General features: G+C 38.0%; 1 protein-coding gene across 2 annotated transcripts; it reads right to left on the bottom strand.

The window, feature by feature from the left end:
* Positions 1-368: 368 nt before the first annotated feature.
* On the bottom strand, positions 369-26,433 carry MTMR6 (myotubularin related protein 6). 2 transcript variants are annotated; one of them, XM_079309414.1, is made up of 14 exons: positions 26,323-26,433; positions 22,443-22,559; positions 20,399-20,561; positions 19,343-19,500; positions 18,801-18,929; positions 17,638-17,772; positions 16,407-16,539; positions 11,730-11,839; positions 10,549-10,674; positions 9,288-9,337; positions 8,281-8,481; positions 7,617-7,751; positions 7,411-7,537; positions 369-5,616 (listed from the first exon to the last, which is right to left on the bottom strand). In XM_079309414.1, the coding sequence occupies exons 1-14, from the start codon at positions 26,344-26,346 to the stop codon at positions 5,356-5,358; spliced, it is 1,869 nt and encodes a 622-aa protein (XP_079165540.1). In that variant the 5' UTR covers positions 26,347-26,433; the 3' UTR covers positions 369-5,355. The 2 variants fall into 2 exon arrangements, with proteins under 2 accessions (XP_079165540.1, XP_079165541.1); XM_079309415.1 differs by lacking the exon at positions 26,323-26,433 and having other exon boundaries at positions 22,373-22,492.
* Positions 26,434-27,382: the final 949 nt, after the last annotated feature.

Below are 27,382 nucleotides of genomic sequence, written 5' to 3'. Positions count from 1 at the left end.
TACAAAATTCCATTTGCTAAAGTTTCTTCAGGAATATACATCAAGCATGATCCCAGCACACAGATAAATGACTTTTACAGAAAGCATTACATAGAGCAATAAATGTGAAACAGCCAGTCTTTCCAGATATTTTACAATGAAAAATTCTCTTTCCCTTTGCCACATCTAATATTTGACTAAGTTTTTAATTTCTTTATTTTAAATAGTCATGTCCTAATTTAAAATGTGTAACCAAACCAACGGTGGAAGTCAACAGGCACTCAGAAGCCCCAAAGGGGAGAGTAAGCATTATTTTTCAAGTTTACTAGTTCAGGGGTAAAAATCCCTGAGAGACAAAAAAGCGCTGAACCCATTTTCTTTGATGGAAAGATGCTTGTCAAGGGACATTGTCCACAAACAGCTGTAAAGATAAACTCTTCTGTAAGGCTGAAGAGCAGCAGTAAGACACAGCAAGGAAAGCAATCTGCAATGCTAGGTAATGAGGAATGCTTGGTGGAGCAGCATCGTGGGACTTCAAGGCTGCCTGCTTGCAAGAAAAGCACTCAGCAGAAATATACGCAGAGATACAAAGCACAAGATATGTATGTGCTTGTCACTAACATGGAAAACAGTGTGTGCCAAAACTATAATCCCACTTAGCTATAAACACTATGCAACTGACCTCAAGAGTTAAAATACAAACAAGAATAAACAAGATATTGTGCTCCAATTTCAACGTCACCATCTGGACATCTATCATGTGAAGCCAGTAGATTAAGAAACACAGATCCATATATATTTTCTGCTCCTTGATGCCAGTACAGAACTGCTCAGTGAGAAGTGTTTAACAGACCAGATCACTGAATTCTCTGGGACCTGGAAACTGATCTCAGAAGCAGTATGCCTCTGACCTTCCACCTCAAATCCCTGAGGTGCTGCTGGACATCAAAACAGCTTTCCTCTTCTACTTTATGAGCCATACCCCTGCAGTGTCCTGTTCCTTGCTACATGCTGTGACACAGGTCCCTGACCACATCCCCTCCCTTAAGCCTATTGTGCGTACAGAAGCTGCACCTCCGAAAGATGATGCCATGCTGCACTTCAGTGTTATTTCAGAACATGCAAGCTAGCTAGATCAAGCATGAGTTCCCTCACTGTTCTTCACTAAGGCTGATGTGAGCCTTCAGAGCAGTGGAAGAAAGCCACAGTACTCTCAGGTTATTGAAACATCCAGAGCATTAAGAAGCCCGTTACATCTGACGGGCGTCAAGCACCACAATAAGCAACACCAGGAGGAAAGTGTGGCGTCAATGGTGAAAGCAAGTCAAAGCAGACTTAAATCTAAAGATATAATCCTAAAGGTTAATATAGGTTTCACAACCAGTACACTTAGCCTATGATCAGCCACAGGTTTAAAACTATTAGCAAATAAACAGGAGTTCTAAGAGCAACCTTTAGGTTCTGACCTAAAGATCTATAAATACCGCTAGGGGGGATGATCTAGTTTGAAATCAGATTATCTTTAAACTAACTAGCAAGGAATCATGCTTACGAGAGGCCCTTATGCCAGTCACACTTGCTCCAGAACAGGGCAGCACTCTAAGGAACAGATGTTGACAGCATGTGCCCTGTGCTATTTCAGCATTGAGTTTCCTTATATTATTTATATCACTTCCTTCAGAGGACAGTAGTTAAGCCAAGCTATTCCAGCTCCACTTCAGCCACACTGTGCAGCCAATTTTGTGCTCAAGTTACCACAATGGGAAGAGCAAATTCTCTGAGATTTGCTGATGTGTTACTTTATCAAAAGGCCTCAGGAAAACAGCAACTAGAGGGGAAGAACATACCACCTCTCCCAGCAAGGCATTCTCCACTGTGCTTACCCTGAGGAGGAGACACATCAAACTGTCACAGTTTGATTTGTGCTAGCTTTCCCTCTGCAAAACCATTACATTAGGGCATTTGTTCCACACAGGGATGTGCGGTTTTATGGTAGGGTTGCTGTTCCAGTTCTCTAAAAGGACTCTCCAGACTTCAGGCTTCTGCCCTAGATTTAGGTCACTAGTAATTGGACATGTGTAGAAAAGGCACAGGCTCAGTTCAGTGTTGCCTAATTAATTTCTTAGTCTGTTGATTTGGCAGTCGCCCTACAAAACAGAACAGTTGGATACTTAAACTTTTATTGAAGAATACCTTACAACACTAGCAAGCCTCCCAAAAAATAAGCCAAACTCTTTCAGTACTAATGAAATAAATATTTTAAATTGCCTGGAGTACAAAAGTAAAATCAGTTTTCGCAGGTGAGACTATCAGCTTGGTTCATTAAAAGAAAAAAGATCAAGCACAGCACAGAATGTAGAAACCCAAAAACTTCACCTAAGGAGACCTCCTTAAGATGAAGCACAGGTGCTTAACTTTGGCAACCTATGGAGCAGAACCAAATGTACCAACTTTCTGTATAGGACATTATATTCCCAACCAACTGGTAAACATACCAATCACAAACTAATGTCATAGCCTGAAAGAGAGAGTTCTGTGCATTATTTTGATCTGTATGAGGTGCCTTCCAGTATGTAACTGCTCTTGGAGTAGCATATTCATGATGAAGAAAAACTCATCCACTGAAATTAAATTTTAAATTCTTTCTGTTTCTAGACTTCTGCCGCAATTTTTTAGTCAACTTGCCTGATTTTTTAAAAAAATCCCTCTTGAAGGACACAGAACAGCCCCACTGTGCTGACTCCTGGCTATCCTGCCAATCTTTCTGTTGGAGCTCACTTGACTACCATCTATTCACTTCATGATCCCATGTGTTTTAGGTAGTTTTGGCTTAGGCCTAAACAGCAAATGAGAAGAGACAGATGCTTCTCTGCAGGAACTTTCCTCCCTGGTGACCCTGGGGGTTGAGTTGGCAGAGCTACCTGAACCTTACAAGGTGGTTGCTCTACAAAACAGCCTTATAAAACTCTATTCATGTATTAACTGGAGTAAAATATTTACTTCAGATCAGGAGTACTGTATTTTTTGATCGAGAAACAAACTCAGTGCTTGAGCAGACAGTTTTATGGCACTTTAAAGGTGACCTAACATGCCCACCTTGATTTAAAGTAAAAACACACTCCAGTTCCTTTCCCTAAAAAGTAAGCTCTGCCAATAAAAAGGACCTGACGACTGAAATAACTCACTGTAACAGTACTGAAAGGGAACAGATCTTCTCTCCAAAAGCTTTATGTACAGGGGCACTCAGATGGCTGTTAAAGTAAAAACAACATACAATGGTATTTGCAAAAAAGCTTAATATAATCTTTCGAGTCTATACACTCTAAACAATAAATAGGAAAAGTGTACATGGCACACCAGAGCAGCTAAATATTAAAACAAATACAAATTGGTAACACTCATCTATATTGTCAGCAATAAGTTTGTTTCACTACTGTGATATAATACAAGCTTAATATACAAGATGTCTTTACAAAGGAGAACCACAGAACAAAGTTAATAAAGAAGGTGAGGGAGAAGGGGAGACAATAAATAACAAGGCACAAAAACCTCTCTTGCTGCAACCCTGTAAGGCACCACTTGTGCAAACATGAAACTATCAAAACCTGTAGTGAAGACATTCTAAATGTGTTTAAGTAACTGGATAACGTATTTTAAATATGACACTGTGCTTCTATCTTTGAAAATAAAAATGCTTACGTTTCAAAAATCAAATTAGTGAAATGGGTGAATTAATAGCCAAATACAAGAGTCACAGGTGGTTTCTCCCAGACAGCTCCACAAGTGCACCTCGATCTTGACTTATACTGGCCTTGCTAAGAACCTTGGATCCACTATGGTGCAGAGGAAGATGCTGCCAAATTATGTAAAACTGTGCACACCAGTAATCGTGACAAAACACACTTCAGGGATTAGGATGAAAATTAAATTATTTTCATTTGAAACCAAAAATTATTTAAATCAAGACATAAAAGGTCAGTAGCATTAATCTAACATAATTACGGATCTTAATACCCAAAGTAATAATTCATACCTCTGTTTAAGAGCTGGGCACCAACATTTTTCTTCCTTATTCTTTTACCTGCTCAGAAAATCTATCATGGGACACATTTCTGAAAAATGTTCTCCCTTACCAGAAGATTACAGATACATAGTTAAGCACACAAACTGTAAGTTTCCCCCTTTTGTCTTATGTTCCATGATCTGTACTGCATCCTGCTAGAAGAAGTTTTTGTCCTCTCTCCAAATATATAAAAATCTCCAGATACTAAAATTACTTTAAACATGCACAGGTTGGACTTTACAAAATGAGAAGGGTTTTCATAAATAACCAAAGTTTTCTTCTAAAGAAACACTCAGGAAGCACTCAGTTTCTTATGGACTTCAGACACATGACTTTTTTTTTAACTTGAGAACAACATCAGTAGACTACACTTCCAAATGTTTTGCTTCCATTCTTGCATCTTAAACAACTGCACAGCACAGAGTAAACAATCTGAATGAACCTGATTATTCAGTTATTGGCTAGTTTTGTTTTCTTACATGACATGTCTTATTTTACACTTAAATACCTTACCATACATCAAAACACTTAAGGTCAGACAACCTGCAGCTTTAATGACGCTCAATCTGCTGAGCTGCCAGAGAGGAAAATCAGGTCAATCTATTATATTTTAAACAACAGAGCAAATGGAATAAAAAACAGTCTCAAGTGATAAATTAACATTCATATAGCTATTTGATGAAAGGCTGTGCCAGCTTAGGCAAGCTTCATTCTTTATATTCAGTCCTGTTTTAAGGGTATAAAAATTTGAGCAAATACAATGTAAACAGAGCCAGATGGACTGCAGTAGTAAAGGACAAAATCATTGATCTGACAAGTTTAAGGCCAACTATTTATGATTTGAAATATGTCATACTTTTCCATGGCACTTAATACAGTGAAAGTTAGTACTGGGTGACACTAAGCAAGGGAATATGTATTCATATGAGATATATACACGTAGCTTCAACTCCTAAAATACAAAGTTCATGTTTTCTAGTCCAAATAAAAACAATTTGTGAAAGACCACCTGTGGTTTCCTATACTGAATAAAGTAATATTACTATTTAAATCAATTTAGTGCAAACTGACCTAAGTCCAAAGACATAACATTCCTTGATTTTCAGTCACTACTTACCAAATGCCCCTATTTCTTTCAAAAAGACAACTCCATCCTTTTTTCCCCCTTAAAAGAACAGCAAACACTTGACAACTAGCACGCTGTTCTAGCCTACATCAACAAAACTTGCTGATACGCAAACCGTGTTTTGGTCATGCAGCACAGACCCATCTCTCCATTTAATCAGTCCAGAAGACACAGTGCCAGGTGTCCATCAGCAGGTCATCCTGGCCACTCCGTACTCCAGGCTGACGACGGCCGGCTCGGCTTTGGAGAACTCGGACACCAGCTCGCTGTAGCGGTTGTCTGCGGCGTTGCTGCCCTCTATGGTCCGCACGGCGCCGCTCGCCGGCAGCGCCGGCGGCTCCTTCTGGAAGCAGGCAGGGGATTTCAGCGCCACGGGGGCGGGATGAGCCGTCTGCTCCTGCTCCTTCTCAAGGACCGCATCCGACTGCCCGTTTCTCCGCTTTATTTTCTGAAATACAAAGAGCAGTCACTAACAGCAGGCATGCTGTTAGTACTGATGATATTGTGCTGTTAAAGGAAATGTATCCCCTCTTTTGGCAGGCCAACTCAAGGTCTGTAGAACTCTGTACACACCCTAATTTAGATATGTAACAGTATCGCTAAACGTTAGGCCATTCCTTATGACATTCTTCCCCACAGTTCACAGCCGATGCTACAAGAACTGTCTGCTCAAAATTTGCAGAAGCACAGAAGACAAAGAATGCCTATCAATATCCCCAGAGAAAGAGAGGTTCTTCCAAGCTTGCCCCTTGTTTGGTTGCTATCATGATGGAAATACTTTCTGGAGTAGAAGAGGGAGACAGGCCTTGGTACTGTAGCAAGCAGGGATCTTGAAGTCTAATAAAGATCATGAGTCTCTTAATGCCAAAGCAGCTTGAGCTCTAAAGCCCTTCTATCCTTCCTAGAAACCTTTTAAAAGACTTTTCCTTTAGATCTTAAAAATGCCAATAAGTTTATTCAAATGAATGCTCTAAAAAAGTCAACTAAAAAACAGGAAAGGAAAAAAGGATGTATCCTGTTAGCATGAATAAGAGAATAGGAAAGATCAGGATTAAGGGATTTTTTAGTTACATGGTTTGGGTTGTTTGCTTGTTTTGTTTTTGTTTTTAGCTCAAACTCACTCATCCAGTAACTGGGAGGTTGCACTAGTTAACTGAACAGATTTGTATGTTGATGTGTTTGTATTTTATTAGAGCTGAGACTAAAACCAGAAGACTGGTGTCTCTTGGCATCAACTTTCTACAGATGGAAACAGCAGTAGCAAAGATCTCATCAGGATTTCAAACAACTACATCACATCATTGCTCAAGTGATAAATGAAGGCTCAGGTGAAGTTAACATCTTGGAATGAGATTCAAGAAAATTCAAAGCTGAGACTTCGCTTTCCCTCTTGCTTATTCTTTAATTACTTCTGGAGTTTTCTTCACCTTGTTGCTTCAACTGTATAAAAATTTTTAAATATAAAATTAAGATTTGAAACAGTATTAGATTAAATGACCTGCATTCATTACTTTGCAGTAGAATCAGTCTAATAAAATCTTTTCTCCAAGAAAAGATGTATTTCCCCCTTCTTCCCCCCAGCATAACACAGAGGAGTTCTGTTGCCATTTCTGTCCATACACAAGTATTAAAACTGATAATCAGAAGACTTCTGCATTCCTTAAAAGGCATTATTCTGAAGTTTCAGCACCTTAACTGACTCTGCAAAGTCAGCCTTTCCTGGATGCTTATTGCAGCACCTAGAATTACAGACATCTGATTTCTGGACTAAGCCCTGTCTTCATAGAAACATTACAATATACATGACCCATAATTATGATGGCTTACAACAGCATGCACCTGCATATGAAGTTAAAAGGAGGACAATACTTACTGCTTCCATTTTAGTAGCTATAATGGAAATAAAACATTTTCAGTCTCCTTAGTTTAGCAACACAGCTGTAGCTACATGGATACCTTGTTATCCAAGATAGTGTAATGTAGGGTAAGTTTCTGTGAAACTTGCCTTCAGTAAGGCTTTGATAGTAGCACTTTTACATAATAGAGCTCATTAAAAAAGCAGAATAAATAGTGCCTTAGAGCACTCATCACAGAAGCAAGCAGTGAAAAGTCCAAGTCATCATTATACAGAGAAAGTGCTAGGCCATACAGCAGTGATATTCATGTGAAACTATAGCAGCACTATAAGAATCTAATCTGAAGAACAGGTCACAGGTACACACACTTATTTTGTAATACTTACAGCTTCCAGTTCTTTAATGTCTTCCTCCAGTTGTTTATTTTGTTCACTTGTATTCATGATAAGGTTGAACACAGACTGCCTGGGATGCATACTTCGATCAAACTGATGGTACATATTTCTCCAAAACCTGCAGAAAACAGACAGTTTTAACTATGCAAGATAATGACAGAGCTGAAGAAAAGATACTGTATCTTATTTACACTTACTTAAAATTGAACGATACTGTATTAGGCTCCAAAAGAGTTAGTTCTGGAGAAAAGTCCGGATTATAAAGAGGATTCTGATATTTCTTCTGATCAGCCAAAAGGAATGGCCACAAGGAATAGGTCTTCTCTTTTAGTCTTAAGCAAAAGAGAAAGAGGTCAACACACTGACTGCAAGCAAACAAGCAGAAGATACTGCTTATGGTGTACAAGTTTTGCCTATTTGAAATAAATACTTTCAAAATACAATGTGAGAGGAACTGAAAAAAACGTTACAGAACTTCTCCAGCTAAATGCATTGAGGATATTCTACTAATACTTCTAAATGAGTAGGCTTGAGCAGGCAAGAACTTCAAGGTTACCTAAAGAGAGACTGGGAGAGGAAATAACATATTTCCAAACTTAAGCTTACCTACTTTTAGAGGGGGAAAAAACCAAAAAAACAGATGAGCAGGAAAACTTAACCTTCCCTGTGAAAAAGAAGATGTGATTTTCTACCAAAATTAGAAAGACTGTCTTCAGTATGCAAAAGCACAAGAAACACTACTGTTCCCTGGCTTCAGTACCACCAATCCTTCTTCTATTCAGAGCCTAAAATAAAGAAGATTCACGGAAGCTCTCAGTCTGCCAGAATAAACAAAAGACACAACACAATGTGCCTGCTTACTTTAGCTCTTCTCGTTCTTTCTGACAGTTTCCAAGGAAGTTACCAAACTGGCATGAATGGACATGTTCATGGATTTGAAGGAGGAAAGCTTCATTGTACTCAAAGGCTTGTGGAAACTGCTCAGTCAGATTCCACACACTTTCTAAAAACTGGGTGAACACTGGTGAGATCTCTTTCGGATCACCATCCAACTGACAACATCTGAAAAAGATTCCACAAACAGACTGAAACTGGTTTAAGTTAGAAATCAAGAAAAATCTTAGCTGCAATTGTTTTTAAATGACAGCATCTTAATTTAACACTAGCTTTGATTTGGAAATTGAGTACCTAACTTCAAGAACTGGGGCAATTTTTGAATAGTAATAAGTCTATATTTAACCTGTTTTTCTGACTTATAAGTAATCACACATCTATATTAAGTACAAAATAGCAACATAAGACAGTTAAGTTCCTTTGTGTTCTAATACTGTCACAGTCAACATGTGGAGCATACCAGCTAAAAGTATATTAATAAGCAGTAAATAGCAGCAAGGCTATTGTCATAGCTGATGACAGGCAGATCAAGGGAAAAAACAGAACACTTAACATATAGGACTTTCAAAACTAGGCATGACTTCAAAGTAAACATAAGTGCAAACTTATATTTAAAGATACCAAAACTAAGTGTTTCATATTGCCTAAATAGCTGGGATGTAGCTTTAGATTGGTTCTGCACTATCATCAGTGTAGATCTTGCTGCAGTCATCAACTTCTGCCAGCAAGGCACCAGTAGCACTAAAACTTTACGTTTGCAATATAAATCAATTATCCAACAGGTATTTGAATAAAGTGTACAAAACAATACACTGTAGACAGCAAGAGAAGTGCCTTGTCTACTGAAAACAGCTTACTCATTGCTGAACTGGTGCAGTGTGGCTAGAAATGCAACATCTACAAGCTGCCTTTTGTTTAAGAATATTTGGCTCAGTTTGATGTGCACACTTTACTGTATTGGAAGAGTGAACTACCTGTCAGAGAACTTGTGCCCAAAGGAGATCCAGTCTTTCTCTATCAAGACCTAGAGGATAAAAAAACCAAAATCTTGTGTAAAATATTACTCAATCTTACACCTACAGTATTAACCCCACAGGCTATCGATATATTATACTTTAAAACTGAGTCCAATAAGTTCCAGTAGAAACAACTATTTATCACTTTGTAGGTTCTTTATTTTCTTGGAAGTTTTTCACGAGATTCTCAAAGTACATTCATAAAAAACTAATAAAAAAAGCTAAGCAACTAATCAGTGTGCTAATTACCTGTGCTAATCAGGTAACTGATAATTTTAAGAAAAATGTTGCATGACTTATTAGTAGATTATTAATTTTCTATGGCAAAGAGTAAGAAAAATGTTAGTACTGCATGCCCATTATCACAGTTTACATAAAACCCCATAATATATTATTTCTAACATTTATAGTAGTAGGTTTGTTCATATCAACACTGTCTTGTTATATGACTTTGGTCACACTACCAAAAGCACCAGAAAGAACACAGGACCTTCACAGAAATTCAACTGAAAGCAAGGATTAACCAAAACCCAAAAAGATGAAATTACTTCCCTAAAGATTACATACATTCTCACTATTCACAACAAATCAATCCTCTTCTAATTCTTCCTCAACTTCACTTTCAGTGCTTGTAATATTTGTGGCAGTTAGTTCTAAACAATATACTGAATTAGTTTTATGTACTATCCTTGAGGAGTGCCCATTACACCTTGCCTTGTCATTGCAGAACACTGTTGATTTTCCTAGTATAAAATTCAGAATCGTACTGAAATTCTTCTCTCTATATAAAATATGAAGAAATTTAGATTGCTTAGACATCTTTACATCTATCACTGGGGGAATTGCCATTTTTAAGTTTTAAAATGTTGTTTTGGAGACAGACAAAAATGTTTTACAGGAGCACAGAGCTGCGGTAATTTAGTATGTGTGCTACCTCACATAAGCACTTTGGAATCCTTCTGTGTCATAGATAAGGGACTTGCTGGGATGCAAAAGCCAATCACTGCAACATTTCTGCAGGATGACTAAAACAATCTGCTACTTGTTTTCAGTTTTTTAGATTTTAAATATTTTTTTCAAGTAGCAAAGTATTTCTAAATGAAATATACAGCAAACTTTTAACTTAAAAAACCCCAGTATGTTTGATCCCTTTCACATTCAAACATTTTACACCCTTTCTTTACCAAGGAACAACTCAACATTGCAACGATCTGCTTACCATGAATCCTTTGATTGTTCTGTAATAGGAATCTAGCAAGAGAGCTCCAAGGGAACAAACTTGGGAAGTCCTATCCCAGCCATCTGAACAGTGCACCAATACACTTGCACTCTCAACTGCTATTGCCTGCAAAACACAGTTGTTTCTTAAACAATGTTCTTTTCTAGAGAGAAATCAAAAGCTAGTAAATAAATATAAAAACCTAAATTTATTTCCAACTCAGCAAAGGCTATCTTATTTCACAAAGAAAGAAAAATGTTCACTATGATGAAAAGATTTAATAGTACCAGAAAGCAGGAACTTGTCTTTGTGGAAGTATAGAAAACTCCTTGAAAAGAAATTCCACTACCACCTCTGCATAAGCTAACCTCTACAGGGGTTCCCAGTTCTCTCTCTCCCTTAAACTAAATTTAGAAGAAAACCAAACAATAATTGGATTACACATTACTGAGTACAGATTAAAAAAACCAAACAACGTCAACACATTTAAAATCATTAAAGATACCACTTGTTCATCATTATGCTACATAAAAGTAAAGGCCTAGGAAATGCTTATTAGCTTCAGCTGAGAAATCAGCTCCTGTTGGCTCAGACATTTTTGAGGGTTATCTTTAGGACAACTACCCACTTTTAACTGAGATAACTCCTTGTTATTTCACCTAGCAAAAAAATAGATGCAGGTCTTTTCTTTACCCACTACTATCAGATCAAGCCCTTGGCTTCATAAGTGCTTGGCAAAGGCAATTGTTCCTCTGAATTATTCACAGAATCCTATTTCCTTGCCAGATGAAGTCAGCATAGTCACCTTGGCTGCTCTACAAGAACTGCCCAGTTCTATTTTTCAGAGTACACTAAATAATAGTTTGTTCCATCCACCACCAAACTGGTTACACTTTTCAAAAATTTCTAGAGAAGCAGGAAGCACAAGAACCCTTTGTCTCCCAACGAGATGACCAAACAGTATTCAAAAATTCCCAGAAGGTTGGCTGGAATTTTAATACCTCCAATAATAAAGTAACACATAATACTTTAACCAGCATATTAGATGTACTGGTATATATACTAAACAGCTATCTCCAAAAAGGTTAACTGCAGAATTTTACACATTATATAAAATTAAGCATAATTTTTCCAGTAGGAAGTCAACTTCCCATCAAATAAAGAAGCAGCATGCAAGTTACCTTGGCTAGGAAGACAGCAGCATCCAGCACAGCTTTGATGTGACGCAGCCATCCAGAATTCTCCAGACCAGACAAGAAGTCACTGACAGACAAACCCCTTGTGCCACTGACTGAAAGAAACCAAGTTAAAAAGACTGAAGCAATTGTAGCTACCTACACCCTGTAATGTAGAAAGAAGAATATGCATGTTGTATCTAACCCTTTATGCTCTAAATTGAGTGGTGGTTTCCTGAAGTATTTCTAATCTAAGGGAGGGGTATTACAAGATGTTCTCCAGTCAGAATTCAACTCTGTAGAACTATACAACCACGAGTGGCAAGAGTAAGATCTTTGTGTCCTTTTGACAAAGTAACATTACAAGTAAATACACTGATTATCCCCACCAGGAAGCCTTACTCTTGTCTCACCAAGGGAGACAATGCAAATGCCAAAGGCTCACTGGGAATACTTAATACTATCCACTGGTAGTAGGGCAGTAGCTGCATCCACACACATACACACAGTTCAGAGCAGTCACACTGCCAGAGTTTCATCACCCCCACCCTGCTCAGGAGAATAAAGTAAGTGTAGTACAAGAACACAGGGATGAATGAAATCCACCAAAATTTTGTCTGCCTTCATACTTGACACACTACATTTCTGCCTGATCTCTACCATTCTTCCCTAATATATTTGGATTCTGTAATAATAATGTTAAATCAGAGACAAAGGAAAAACTCAAATTAAAGGACAGATGCTTTGCAGTGTAGCAGCAAGAGATGCAGATTGAAAGATTCTCACACAGAACCAATTCACATGTAAGACAGATAATCTGCTTTTTTTTTTTTTTTTTTTAAATTGAATAGGTACAATTTTGAATAGTAACTCACACAGTTACATTGCTCTCCAAACATGACCAACTTCTGGCAATTAAAAAAAAAAAAAAAATCTGCTGGCTAACATAACTTCAACTATGTGTAATTCTAAGAGAAGACACCCAAGGCTGGTAGCTACAAAAATACCTGCCTTTCCACAGTGAAAGACTACTTTGCATTAAGGTTAACAGCTAGACTTGATGATCTTAGAAGTCTTTTTCAACTTAAATGATTTTATGATTCTAAAGCATTGGGCACCAGATGAAAATAAAAAGGTTCTGTAGATGAAAGTGAGCAGTAGGGATACAACAGCTGCAAAATCTTCTTTATCTATGGCCATGGAAGGAAGTGAGTCAGCAGCAAACATAGAGAACAAAATTCACCAAATCATTCTGTGATGCAGCTTCATATTCAATCAAGTTCCCTGATGTAATGAGTGCTACAAACTCAAATAACTGCCTCCAAGAGCTTTCCTCTATCTGCAGTAGATGTTTCCCAGCTTTCAGTCAAACAAATTTTGGTACACTGCCCATTGCTCAGGAAGATTCATAGTGCCAGGTGCTGCTGAATACTAGAAGAATGACAGGCTTCCAAGTACGTACTACTGCAGCACCTTTTCTTAAACCCACAAATCATCATCTACAAAACTACCTAGCAAACCCCAACAGAGTGAGGTAACAGAACATCAAGAAACCCCAGGACAGAAAAACTACTTTTAAAGGTTAGTCTGTAAATACAGTAAAAGAAGCAAAAGCAAGCTAGCTTTTCCCTGTCTTTGAAAGGCATCATTAGGCAAGAGTTCTGCTTCCAAAAGATCTGGCACATGGAGGAAATCAGATGAGAATGTGAGCTAGCTGAAAGGATCAAGTCATTTTCCATACCAGTGATTCCATACACTTGATCAGTCACAACAGCACATGAACACATCCACCACTCCATGCTGAAGGAAAGAAACTGAAAATAGTCACGTATCTGAAAATTCAAACATCTGCAGAGAAGGAACTGGACAGACAAAGGTATTCTTCATGGCAGCACACCTACACAGTCTGTAACCTCTGATTTAAAGCACAAGCTTTCCAGCCCTCAGTTTGTTTTCACACAGATACTGCTTTCAAAATCTGCTTTTGATCACAATTTTCAGCTTGGCAGAAGTAATTCACCACTAGTATTGCCCCTTTCTAGCTAGATTTCTCTATTTTTATAATTGAAGGCAGAGATAGGAACACATATGTTGAGCCCCAAGAGTTACTTTCCATTACTGTGAATTAATGCAGGCATTTTTATACTAGTTGGTGATTAGATCAATTGCATTGGTACTGTTCCAACTTTTATATGTTGAAAAAAAATTATTTTCCAGTTCGTTATGGTCATTTAAAAGATCAAAGATGATTATGGTACCATTTATAGTACCTCTAAGATAATTCAGCTCCTTCACAATAAGTAGGATTCAAGACAGTTCTGCCTATATAGATCCCACCATAAAAAACATAAGCCCTAGATGTACATGAGCCCCCAAACCTCACTGTTCCCTTGTTTGATTGTCCTTATTCACACTATTAGTAAAGCCTCAGGCAGCAGTTCAGAAGGTGACTAGACCTGCAGAGTGAAGCACAGCAGGTTGCAGGCAGGGCCTTTTCTTAAATAAAAAAACCTACATAATCCCTTGTCCTATACAGAAAACTCCACATAACTCACAAAATCCTCTCAGTTAACACACTTCCACCATCAAAATATATGCAACAGATTGCAACATCTATTGAGCCTTTTCCCCAAACATTTTCTGCAGAAATGCCCCCTCTTGACATACCCAAAATTCTTTTGCCTATCAGAGTTCAATCCCTTCTGTTATGCAATACTGTAATTTAAATATATAAAACCTGAACTTTGTAATTAATGTCACAGCCACAAATTTAGTCTGTTACGTTTTTCCCATGAGTGTTGTAGTCTGCTCATCAATAGTCATCATGTTCATGCTGAATAAAACTATTTGACAAAAAGATCTGAACCACTGCATGCAAGATATTTAAGTACAAGATGAATCCAAAGTGAATACACTGTAAATTCCCCTAGCATGCTCCATGGTGTAGTCTCATTACAAAAGGATGTTGGGATGGATTTTGTCTCACATTTGGCTTACGAATGGAATCTTTATATTTTGAAGGAAGCAAGACAGACACAGAGCCAAGGGGCAGGACACACACCAAACAATGAATAACAGTTGTTTTGTTACAAAAAGCCCAAACAACTGAGGGCAGCCCCAGTTACAGTGGTGCTTGAACAAGCAGCGTCATTGGTATCATGTTCTGATATGAGAACATTCAGTTCAGCACAGGCAGGGGAAGTGAGTACACAGAAGCTAAATGGCATTTTCCTCATTTTAAATTATCAACCATTTTCATGGCATCTTATTCCTGATCATCCCACTGATGGCACATTTCTACAAAGGGCTGAAGAGTAAATTATTGCATACATCCCTAAATATTAAGGGTCCTTCCTACCCCTGAATATGCTCCTACTTCTAAAGTGGCATCCAGCAAAACTCTAGTGAATCATTTACACTAAGAGAGGTAAAAAAACTGTGTTCATTCACTAAAAAACTTTAAGTGGAAAACAAGCAATAGAGATCACTCATGATTTTGTTCAATACTGTTCAAACAAACCAATTCTCCACACAAGGAAGAACAAAAACACATTCCATCCTTAAAGAAAACGACAGACATGTATTTAGTAAGCATTGCCAGTGGGATGCCCATTCAAATGGAAGGAATATGAAGTCTGTGTTGATAACAATGTGATACACACACTTCTGCATTACACATTATTACACAGAAACAGGCCTCTTAAAAACTAAACCAACAATCAAGTTTTATTAGCTTGCTTCCTAGAACTGAACATATTAGTAAGAGAAAGGGGGATTTTGACAAATGTAATAACTCAAGCTTTTCATCTTTCCTTTTGGAAAAAATACATGCAGGAGTAACCAGAAATACCCATATTATCAAAGCTTAGTAGGATTCCATGCACAGTGCCTGAAGAACAGGTTAGAAGCACATCCAGGATCAATGAAAATGAAGACTACACCACTAATCTGTAAGATTTCTTTATCAATGTAACAGCATGTCTTCATCAAAATAGGCCTCCATACAAGTGTAAACCTTCTCTGTCTCTGGAAATACTTGCATAATTCCAGAAGCCAAGCTCTTACAAATGTACTGTGAGTCAGGTGTGGAAGCCTCACTTCTGCCACTGTATTCTAATTTCACAATGTCTTAAATTTTCTCGCAGCTGTCTACCTAAATAAAACATTAACAGAATTATGAACACACTTCTGCCTCTCCATTTTCACCACCAGGAGGCAGGCAGTGGTATGGTGAAGTGGCTCACATTCCCCCTACCCCTTCTCTATCAACATCTACAAGCACACAAGTGGGTCACCAAGTCAAAGAGCTCAAATTTTGTGCAGACCATATGTTTATTGTGAATTCTGTGGAACAAAGTGCTCCTTGGAGAACTGATATTCTGTAAATGAAATGTATCTACAGACACACACTTGGAAAACACAGCAGTCTTTTTCACTAACATGCTAACAAAGCTCACAAAACATGCATGTGCCATTCAATTTTCTTCAAAACAACTCCATTCAGTTTGAGGGTCAAGGTTTAAGGTAATTCATTACCACAAAGCACATCAAACTGGTACTAAACACAGAGCTGGAATAAACCATAGAAATGTCAATGCAGTTCGTGTTAGCCTATTATTAAAGACTTCAGAAAAACACTTATCCTGCTTTCAAGTACACTATTTTTGTACTGTTAAAACATACCTTCCAGGAGTTTTTGCAAGCTGGATCTCATTACATGAATATTTTCAATGCCAACAAACTGGAACCTAATGTTTGAGTAGTTGTCTTCGTTCTCATAGCCCTTCCCAGCAGCTCTGTTAGCCATTGCATTAAGCTTAAAAGAGGAAAATAAAAATACTGAAAAACATTATTGAAATAAAAATATCAAATCAAGAAACAAAAGTCAAGCAATTTCAATTTAATACATTGGGGAAAAACCACAAGAGCACATAGTATAAACAGTTTCTAATACAGTTTGGGGCAAATCAGCTTGAAAGCACTGAAGTGTAAGAAAAGGACAGTATATATGTATAAAAAAAATAAAGAAGCAGTCTATATTTAGAACTGACGTATCTGAATAATGTATTTAGTAATTTCTATTCTCTTCTCCACATTACTAACTTATAACATTAATAAGCTTTTAGTTGTGTCCAAACATTTCTGAGTCAAGACACTACAAATGTCTCACCTACAAAGGGAAGAGTAAGACCCAGACACTTTCAGCTCCAATGTTCAGACACTTGAGTGAAATTAATACTAACTAAAATGAAGACGGGTCTAAAGAGTGAGAATTAGCCACACATTGTAACACAGTCATAACATAATTCAACTTAATAAAATAACAGAATTCAATTTAATTAATGAGGAAGTATGATGGTGAGGAAAACATTACCCATAGAAGTTGTGATCCTGGAAACCAGACTGGCTAGAGCTCTGAACAACCTTGTCAGAGAGGTTGGAGATTATGTTTAAGACTTCTTCTAACTCAAGCCCTTCCATGATGACCTCAAAATGTCAGAACAGAACTTCCTCCACTTCCTCCTTTCTGAGACAGTTTGTACAGATTATATACCCATAACATAGTACTCTCTCCCATTCCAAATGAAACTCCATCACAGCTCACTACTTCATGAATTTAATTTCAAACAGTTAGAATTATCTGGATCCCACTCAATGTTCACTTCCTAACTATGATTTAAGTATATTTTTAAATGTCCCTCTCAAAGTTTAGCAGCATATTCAGAGAATTCTAGCTGAGTACTGGGACAGGTTCAACTTCTTAAAGGAAAAAAAAAAATTAAAACATCTGAATAGAGGGGTCTAACCTTACCTTTACAACATTTTGCATATGATGGACTCTTATTTGGCTTTTTCAGAACTACATTGTATCCCTGCACTCTGATATTCAGGAGCAGAGGTGTCAAGTACCTACCTTGGGCCTGGTGTCCATGACATACATGTAGCGATTTGAAGGATTTGCTTTACTGATGGCTTGCAACATGTGCTCATCTTCCAGGCACCTGGCACTGAAACCTGAGAGAGGTTGACTGCATCTGCAAATTGCAGCCTACCAGAGACAACAAAGGACAAATCACCATCAGTTTAATACATGTACTTGAAGTACTTTGCAAAATCTCAAAAGACACTGAAACAAATTGTTTCATTCAGCAGATAGTACCAGCAAACTGAATCAAGTTCAAATGTTCCAAATTTTTAAGCACATCCCTTGGAAACCCTGAAATACAGTACCTACAACTTAAATCTAAAGATTCATCAAAACAGTTTTTTCAGGTTAATCTTCATGGCAAGGTACCAGTTTACATAATTGACATAAAAACTCTTAAAAGTACAGGCTGGAAAAATTACACTTTAGGAAAGCAAGCCACTTCCTTAATATGGAATGAATTATGTGTGGTTTTATTAATGCAGGCATGATTTTATTATGACAAGTGTAATTTGTTAACATCTAATGTAATTTTTGCCATGTAATTTTCAGTATGTTGCATTTCAGAAACTACATCTTCCAATGTTCAAATAATAATGTAATTATGTTCAAATCCATCCAGCAGCTTCACATTCATCAGACAAATTCTTTAACTCAGCAAGGTGACAGTACTCCTCTCCTTCCACAGCTTAGATAGGTGCATGCTGCTTTACACCACCCTCTGCAAAATCTTATTTCCTACCCTGTAGAATTTTCTACACTGCAAGTAACTCCTTGAAGAAGCAATTTTACTGTTTTGTTGGTTCATCTGTTTGGCTTTTTTTTTCCACCATTATGACCTAACAGATTCTATTCCTGATACATGAAGAAAGACAGATCCCTTAAGAGAAAACTATCCTCAGTTATCTTAATGTAAGTTTCTGCAAACTTTAGTAGAATCAACTGATTACTTAAGAATTGCTTTTAAACTGGCTAGGCTTACTCAGCATCCTGTTAGGCACCACTCCTGTCAGCTGTATTCGGGTTATCCTGAGTCACAGCCTTGCCATGCAAGTCACTGTACTTGAACCTCCTCACCAGCCCTTGAACTACTGCCAAGTGTTGAGAAATACTTTTCAGCACATTTATAATAAAAGGAAGTCACACTATACCTCTTTATTTTTATGATAATATGACAACACTGGGAATCTTCCTTTGCTTCTGAACTTGGAGCTACCAACAATTATGGGCTTGCTTGCGGTTCTGGGAACATAAAGTTCTCTAGGATAGGTTTCACAAATCTGAAACACAGATAGACAAAAAAGATTTTACAGGCAAGACACAAAGCCTAACCTAGTTTTATTGTATTCAATTTGAAAGATGCCAGGTGAATTAAGTCACAAAAGATAAACACTATCATGTTTCTTTATACAAAAGCAAACAACTCAAAGGAGGCAAGCCATGGGTGACAGTAGTACAAACGAGATAATCCCAAAGAACCCACACATCCATGTACACATGCTCTCTCAATGAGGCTTTGGAAAAACTTCAATCAGGAAGTTGTGAGATCGCACATTGATTAAGAAGTTAACTCTCTCTACCTGCAAGTTTTGGCTTAATATTGCAAGCCAAGTGATTTCATAGCATTAAGCTGTTTTCTAGGCCTGATCAGAAACAGATGCAGAGCAGAACATGTTTCCATTACAACACTTACCTTGTAGTCACGATTTGCATCAGACAACTGCCAGTAATCATTTGGCACTCCCATTCTCTTATATTCTTCTGCTAGATCAATAAGCTGCCAACCTTTGACTTGCTCAGATTCATTTTGTTTTGGATTATAAGAAAAGGCATAGAGCTCTTCATATTTTGCTAAAAGGTAAAGAATATGTAATGGAGAGAAAGTCTCAGGCTCCAAGATTCACAGAAGCAAGACTAAATTATAGATACTTGACATGCCTGAAATAACTGTTCTGCAACTATCCTACAGTTACCTAACACAATTATAGATACTTAGAAGTAGGTTATGAAAGTTTTCCTGAGTGTGCTTGACCTATTTCAGAAGACACATGTCTAAAGCAATAAGGGTCACAAAATGAAGACTGACAAACTTAAGGCAAAAGGCAGAATTATTAGAAGACTTCACAGGATATGAAAGAACAAATTATTTTGGCAGGTAAGAACTAAAATGTACATCTACTGACCTTAAAAAGTTTTAAAGTTTCCCTTAAAAATGGAAAGCTTTCAAAAACTTTGTTTTTCCTACTATGCTATTTACTTATGACAGATGACATTAGGCAATGTTCTAAACACAAACCAGAAAATGCTAAAGACCATAGTGACAGAAGTCTCTTGTAACACTGAATTGGTAATGTTATTCTATCATCAAAATCTCAGATTTAGTTTTGAAACTGCATGAAATTAGTAAGAATTGATCTGCTTAGTGGGTTTTTAATCTATAGAACACACAATTAAGAGAGACTATACAGATTTATATTCACAGTTTCAGCTATAACACTATAAATTAAAAAAAAGAGATCTCTCATTCTGTTAAGGAAAAGCAGCGACATACAAAAGCCAGACAATGCAGCTTCTGAATTTTTATGCAATTAATATTTAACCAAAAAACCTATTTATATGTCAAACCCATTTGCAACTTTACATAATGCACGTTTAAAGAAAAATAAATAAAAGATACATGGTTTACACACATAACTAAACTTTTTATCCAAGCATATACTGCAAAGTCTTTTAAAGCTACAAATATTACCTGTTCTTGAGAGCTGAAGCAAAGAATTATAAATGTCATGACAATCTCTCTCTCTGGGTACCACAAAGTGAACTATCCTGAAGTTCTTGCACTGGATGACAAGGGGACAGCCAGAAGTAGTCAAAGGAAGTTTTTCCACTGCAGCAATGTGATGATGTAGTATCTGTGACATACAAAAACTCAGAGTAAGCATGCTGAGGAAAAACAAGAACAGCATACTATTTAGATCAGCAGTTGTAAGACAACACACTAAGCAATGCTGAATATAGATTTTGACTAATTTTGGCAGTGAGTTATAAAAAAAATGCATTTAGAAGCAGATATCCAAGAATGGCACTTGGATCAGGATACTGAAATGTATAAAACTTTAGTTACTCTCTTCTGTCATTTTGAAGTGTCTTTCTAAAGGCAAAACTGAGATGTAAAACCTCACTGTAGTTGTTCAGTTTTCTTTTAACTTTGTTAACTGACAGGCTTGTATCTCATTAGGCAGTGTCCAGACAGAATGTCTATATTTAAGGATCTACAAAAACATACTTCATAATTTTCAGACAAAATAAAGGACAGGAAAATAATTCAATGTATGAAAGATACAGGAGATCCTGAAGATACCAGAATTCCAGTATTTAACAGGTACAGACAGAACAGGAGGTAAGAAAAACATCTCCTGTATTACCTGTTGTGTTAGATAAACATGAGTTTCTCAGCAAAATGTTTATGACCACTTTAACAGCACTGTCACAGCAACGGGCATACAAAAGCCCTCCACACATTTATCTGCATGGCAAATCTACAAAAGATTTAGGTAAATATATAGAAAGTAACAGCTATTCAACCATAGGAAGAAAGGCACAGACATACTACCTGAACAAGATGTTCTTGATAGACTTTCAATTACCTCACTGAAGCAATCAAATCCTCTCTAACATTGATCAGAATATGACAGGCATCTGAAAACTATGCTGCCAAATATGCATTTACAAAGACACTATCTTGGAGACATTATGATAATTATACTTGCATTATCATCAGAAATGCAGTACTTGGAGTACAGGTTCAATTTCCCCAAAACCTTTTAACGTAGTGCATAGGGAGACAAAAGCAAGTAATGCTTCTGAATCATGTTCTCCCCAAAAACCCATTTTGTATGCAAGGATAACAGTTTGGTTTGTACAGAGTCTTACATTGTATCCAAGAAAAAATAAGAGAAAAATCAGTTTTCTTGAAAGCACCATGAGGCACTTAGTCAGATAACCAGGATACAGGATTAAGGCTAATCAAGGAAAATACACCTACAGGGAAAAAAACCCAAATTAATGACAGCCAGGGAGATAATATTTCATCCCAGAGAATGGAAGACTAAAGGCACTAAATCAAGTCAGGTGGCTGGGCTTCAGTGGGAGCCACAACTTGATGACCATATGTGTGTCACCAGGGCACTGAGTATAAAAACTAATGGGGAGTACAGTACTAGCTTTGATTGCACACCATTGGTACTGGTTAACAAGAAGCTGCAGCCCCATCTGAAACCTTTTATTCCAGAAATGAATATTGTAAAGAAACAGCTGCTTAGTGCTCTAAAAAAGCACATCTTATCTTCAATATTCCCCAAACCTGAGATCTTAGGGTTTTTGCTCTCATTTAACCTAGACAGAATCTAATTACAAGATAAGTTAACTCTGAAATTGTAAACCAGATGCTTAACCTATGTATCAGTCTCCCACTCCTACCTCAGAATTATGGTGCAAGTCAGTTATTTAAAGAAAACCACCACACACTAACTCAGAAATACGAGTGAAAGCTACAGAAGAAATTACAGCACCTTGAGGAAAAGCCAAAACTTTCAACATGACCTGATTTCAACTGCAGCAGCGACACTCAAGAGCATAACCTGTGAATTATTAACAACTAACAATACCATGAAGGAGGAGAGTAGAAAGAACAGCTAAGAACATTTTAGTGAACAAATTCAACCTTAAATCAGGAAGAAGAAATGCATCTGGAGAACCCATGCCTTTGAGCCACAAGCATTCATTATCCTTACCCACGTCTCTCTCTGGCTTGAATCTATGAACAGCAGATGAGTTGCTGTAAGGTACAGAGTGCCCGTCAGTGACTTATTGCTCGTGCTGAACCTATCCAGTAATTTCACTTGCTCTACCTGTAACAAAAAAGGGGAAGGGGGAATAAAACTTAAATTTTGAATTTCTGCAGAAATTTAAACTCTAACTTAGTAAATACTTTGTCAGTTTGTGCAATAATTTTGAAAATAGTAGGAAACATAACACAGCACGCACAAGGCTACTCAGGCCAAACTAGAATGGACACAAGCTTTGAGACCAGCTAGTTCAAATATCCTGTTTCAATACAAAATTGAGGGGTTTTTTTGTTTCAATTTTTCTAAAGTAAGAATTATTAATGACTAAGCTTTTAGGCTGCTTCCCCAAAACACAGCAAACAATTTCCTGGTATCGAGATGCCAGCACTGAACTAACAGCTGATCTCAGCAATGTGCTTTATTGGCTGTCTGAACACTCAAAGCCATAAAGATTATGCTCTCCTGACTTCCATTTTAGCTATTTACTGTCTTTTATCAATTCCCCATCTTCAAAAATCTGTATTATGATAACCTTGCCTCCTAGTCAAAACACATTCTTAATGAAATGTAAACATTATACTAATAATTACAAAAACCTCCTAAAAATTCAAGGTCTGTGCTGGCATTTGAAGCAGATAATTCAGACTTGAGCCTCACAAGGGCAAATTACTCCGGGCATTCTATCAGTATTGTTATCTCAATCCTATGGAAAATATTTCAAAAGAAAAAATATTTCTAGATAGCCTGCTTTTATCTGCTCCTCCTAACTCTGGTCTCCACAGAGAGCTCTATTTGAAACTAGCATTACACGATTCTTTGTGTGCAAGAAAAGGAAAGGAGTGTGGCAAATGGCTTATCTCCATGCATTCCTCTATTTCTTAGCAGCACTGTCTCATTAATGCCAAGTTAAAGCTCTGTGCTATCACTGCATGCATTGCAGAACTCCCAAAACTTCCATACCAGCAAGACCAGTACCCAGAGGAGGCAACAAGGAGAGGCCACATCTACTGTGCTGATGTTAAGCCATTTTTTGTATTTACTTACTAAAAGCACATACAAAACAGAAGAAAAATTCAAGTATTTCTTATGATCTACCAAGGTCAAATTTTGATTTTGAAAGTTAAAAAAACAATTAATTCTGGAAACAGAATGAAGGAAATACAAATATACATTAGAACTCAGCACTATGATATATTCTAAATTTCAGTTTAGAAAGCAAAAAATTGGAAACTACATGCAGCAGTACATCAAAATACATTATGCTGAATCCACCAAGTTCTCAAGTATAGAGCTTAAGTGAATATACCACAGCCAAAACACAGAATTCATACTGGGCAGATCTGCAGCAATAATTGCTCAGGTACCTGGCACTGCAATTCCCCAGCAAATTAAGAAGTTCACAGAAACTGCTCCAGTAATACAAGCCACAAAGTCCTGGCACGTGAGGTTTCCTTCTCTCCCATGTAACAAGGCAGCTTTTCTCAAAGCTGTATTTCTACATTAGATGAGGACAGGCATTAGTGCTCCAACTTCCACTTACCTAGCTAAAGTCTTCAAGAATTCTGAAAGCAAAGCCATAGATAAACTTTTCTTAAAAACAACTGAAATGTTGTTATTAAATGTCATTTAAACTTGACTCAAACCAGCTTTAATGGGCACTCAGCTTACTATACACTTTTTCTTTTGCTGTTTTATTTGATTTAGCAGTCAAACTAAGCAAAACCTTCCACCTCAGGAGAAAAATTTGGAAGTATTTTCACTAATACAGATTTGACTTCAAATATGGAAACAGGTTTGATTGAAGAATTTTCAGGCTTTTCTAGCTACATTTTGCTATAAAGTATCCCTACAGATGCTATCAAGATTCACTGTATAACCACATATTCTTTATTTTACCACCACATTTAATAAACTGAGTTTGATCATTTGTCGCTACTTAAATATAAAAGTCTCAAAAGTGATTTTTTTAAGTTGACTGCATTTCCTTATTAAACATAAAATCTGTTGGACAGTTTAATTTCACAAAAAGCTACACTTAACTTCAGGTAGCTGTGCTGACAGTTCTAAGGAAATTTTAACTTCAACATTCCCAGCAAACTGAAGTTGGAGGTGGTAAAAAACCTATCCCATGACCTTCTCCAGGGGATAACAGCTGCCCTGGACAGCAGTTAATTTATGCAAGACTGCACTGTTATTTCAAGCTTAAGTCACTATGACTTAACTAAATTGAAAAAACAGGAATGCCATCAGATTAGAAAAAGCAGGGGTGTATCAGAACAGTTGACATGAGATCCAACCTGAACCTACACACAAGCTGAACCTTCAAGGCCCACAGTGCAGGTCGTACTTTATTTTTCTTTACCTGTAATGCTTGCCTATATGCATTTTAATCTACCTGGATATTCGATAAACCAACAGCTTACAAAAAGCTAAGTGAGCAACAGAGTTGTGACAAAAGAAATATCACACTATTTCTTATTATGACACTGATTTTTTAGAATTTTTTTTTTGCGTGAATTATAAAAATAATCACTCCAAGTAATAAGTCTTGTACTCTTGTACCTTACAAATTGTGTTCAGAACTCATTTCTCTCTCTGGTTATATTGCTACATAAAGTATTTTTTCCCTAGCAGGGCCCTAAAAACACAATGCAGAAATATAATCACCTGCAGATGCAAAGAAGTCAGCAACCTGCAGCCATTCTAGTGTCAATTTCAGGTCTGAAACTTATCAGACACTCTGATCATCAAGACTCATTGGCTTTAGTCGAGCTTTCATTTTGGAACCAGTTACTGACTGTAACAATACAATATTAAGTTTCTAAACAAGGACTTTCATGTTTATAAACAGGTTAATAAAGAAACTTTATCTCCAATCTGTCAGCTGGTGCAAGACTAATAAAGTGGCACTAGTAGTAGTTTCATCAGAGACCTTCCTTCTGTTTCACACATGTATATGAAAAATAAAAGCAGCTATACACATTTCTATAAAAGTTATGTAAGCTATTACTAAAAAATTATGTAATTATGTTCCTTTATGTAATTATTGGTTATAAATCTGCTACTTGGACACGATCTATGAATGCTCCTTTCCTTAACATATCTATAAATCTACTTTAAGGTCAGACTGCTAAGTTCAGGAATTAATTACAATTTCCAGGACCCAACAGACAGGGGGAGTCCTTTCAGCAACCTCTGCAGTCAGGGATGATGAGCAAGGTGAGAACAGTACTGTTAGAAATTTCATGCTACAGAAGCTGTGACTTATAAACTTACTTAAAAATCAGCCGCAATAAGAAGAGAGACCTTCCATTTGCACTTTCATTATACAAAGACTAACGCACCAATAATAGGAAATAAAAGAGAAGTCAAAAATGTCAACTACAGGTTAGCTGACATGTTTTTAAATAGCCTAACACATTACACATGCACTGACGGCCGGCGCATTTAACACACACTGGAGTCTTCAAAAAGGAGAAAACAAATCAGTTGTTTTCAGAACCGATTTGCCTTCAAAGCCAGAAAAAGCTGCAAGGAACCATATCCAGAGCACACAAAACAACTGCAACCCCTTCAGCTCGCTTCTCCTGTTCCCCGCTCCTCCACAAAAGCCTTATATCAGGATTTTTAGCCTCTTCCCCTTGTTACGCCCAGAGCCCTCCGCCCCTTCCAGCGGCTCCAGAGCCCTCGCGGGGAGGCACCGGCCACAAACAGCAGCAGGCAGGGAAAACAACAACGCCCTCGCCCGCAGCGGACGGGCCGGGCCCTCCCGGCCCCGCTGTTACCCGAGCCCCGCTGCCGCCCCTCTCCTGGAGCACCAGAGTACCTTGGTGGTGCGGATGTGCTCCATGGCGGTGCCCGCTCGGCCGCAGCTGCCCCCGCCCGCCGCCACCACCGAGCCGCGCCGGCGGCCGCTGGGCTGCGCTTCCGGGGCGGGGCCGCGCCGCCAGCGGGGCGGGGCCAGCGGGGCGGGGCCAGTGCCGCGCGCCACGCGGCGCCCCCGCGCGGCGGGCGGCGGGAACGGCTGAGGGGCGGGAACGGCTGAGGGGCGGGAACGGCTGAGGGGCGGGGATGGATGAGGGCTGGAGGTGGGAAAATGATCGGGGATAAAGAGGTAACTGTGAAGAGGTTGTAAAGGAAAACGCGGGTTTTAGTCCTGGCTGGAATGCGGTCGGAGCACTCGACGTCCCACACACAGTAATCACCTGAGGGGGACTCAGCGGAGGGTGGAGCAGAGGGGATACCCCGCCAGGCTCAGTCGAAACCCTTGCAGTCGTGGGAATTCAGTGCTGCTTTCCAGTTGATAAGCCGCACAGCAGCTGAAAACCAAGAGAGATAAAGGAATGTGTGCTGCTGCTAAATAGCAGCCATGGTGAAATCATTCTCGTTGGACTGATGCATGTTCCCATCACCAGGTTATTTCAGATACCCTCCTGAGATACCTGCCTGAAGAGGAAGACCACCCCTCACTGACTAAGATGTATGACAAAAGTCACTCAGTGTCCACCTAGACAGAAAGAAATAATATAGAAATGAGTTAAGAACGAGGAAAAGTTAGGGAAGATTGTTGTAACTTCTGGGATCAGTCGATGGTCTTCTCATCCCTGTGTCCCATGACGGAGAAAGGAATAAGATGAATGTGTTTACAAATAGACCACATCAATCTGCCTGTAGATAGGGCTAGGAACTTATGGATAGGGAAGTAACAGAAGAAAATGTTAGTTCTAGAAAATGTTACTACTAATCAACTGTTGCTCAGCCAAGGCCATGTTAAATTCTTGAACCTAGAAATAAAGAACAACGACTTAATAGAATTATGGTTTCCTTTTCTTTATATAACAAAAGAGGGGTGTATATTAAACAAGGACATAGAAAAGGTGTTTTGG

The sequence above is a fragment of the Erithacus rubecula genome, assembly GCF_903797595.1.
Source record: "Erithacus rubecula genome assembly, chromosome: 1".
NCBI lineage: Eukaryota > Metazoa > Chordata > Aves > Passeriformes > Muscicapidae > Erithacus > Erithacus rubecula.
The sequence above is the reverse complement of the archived record's forward strand: the minus strand, read 5'-3'. Positions and strand labels throughout refer to the sequence as shown.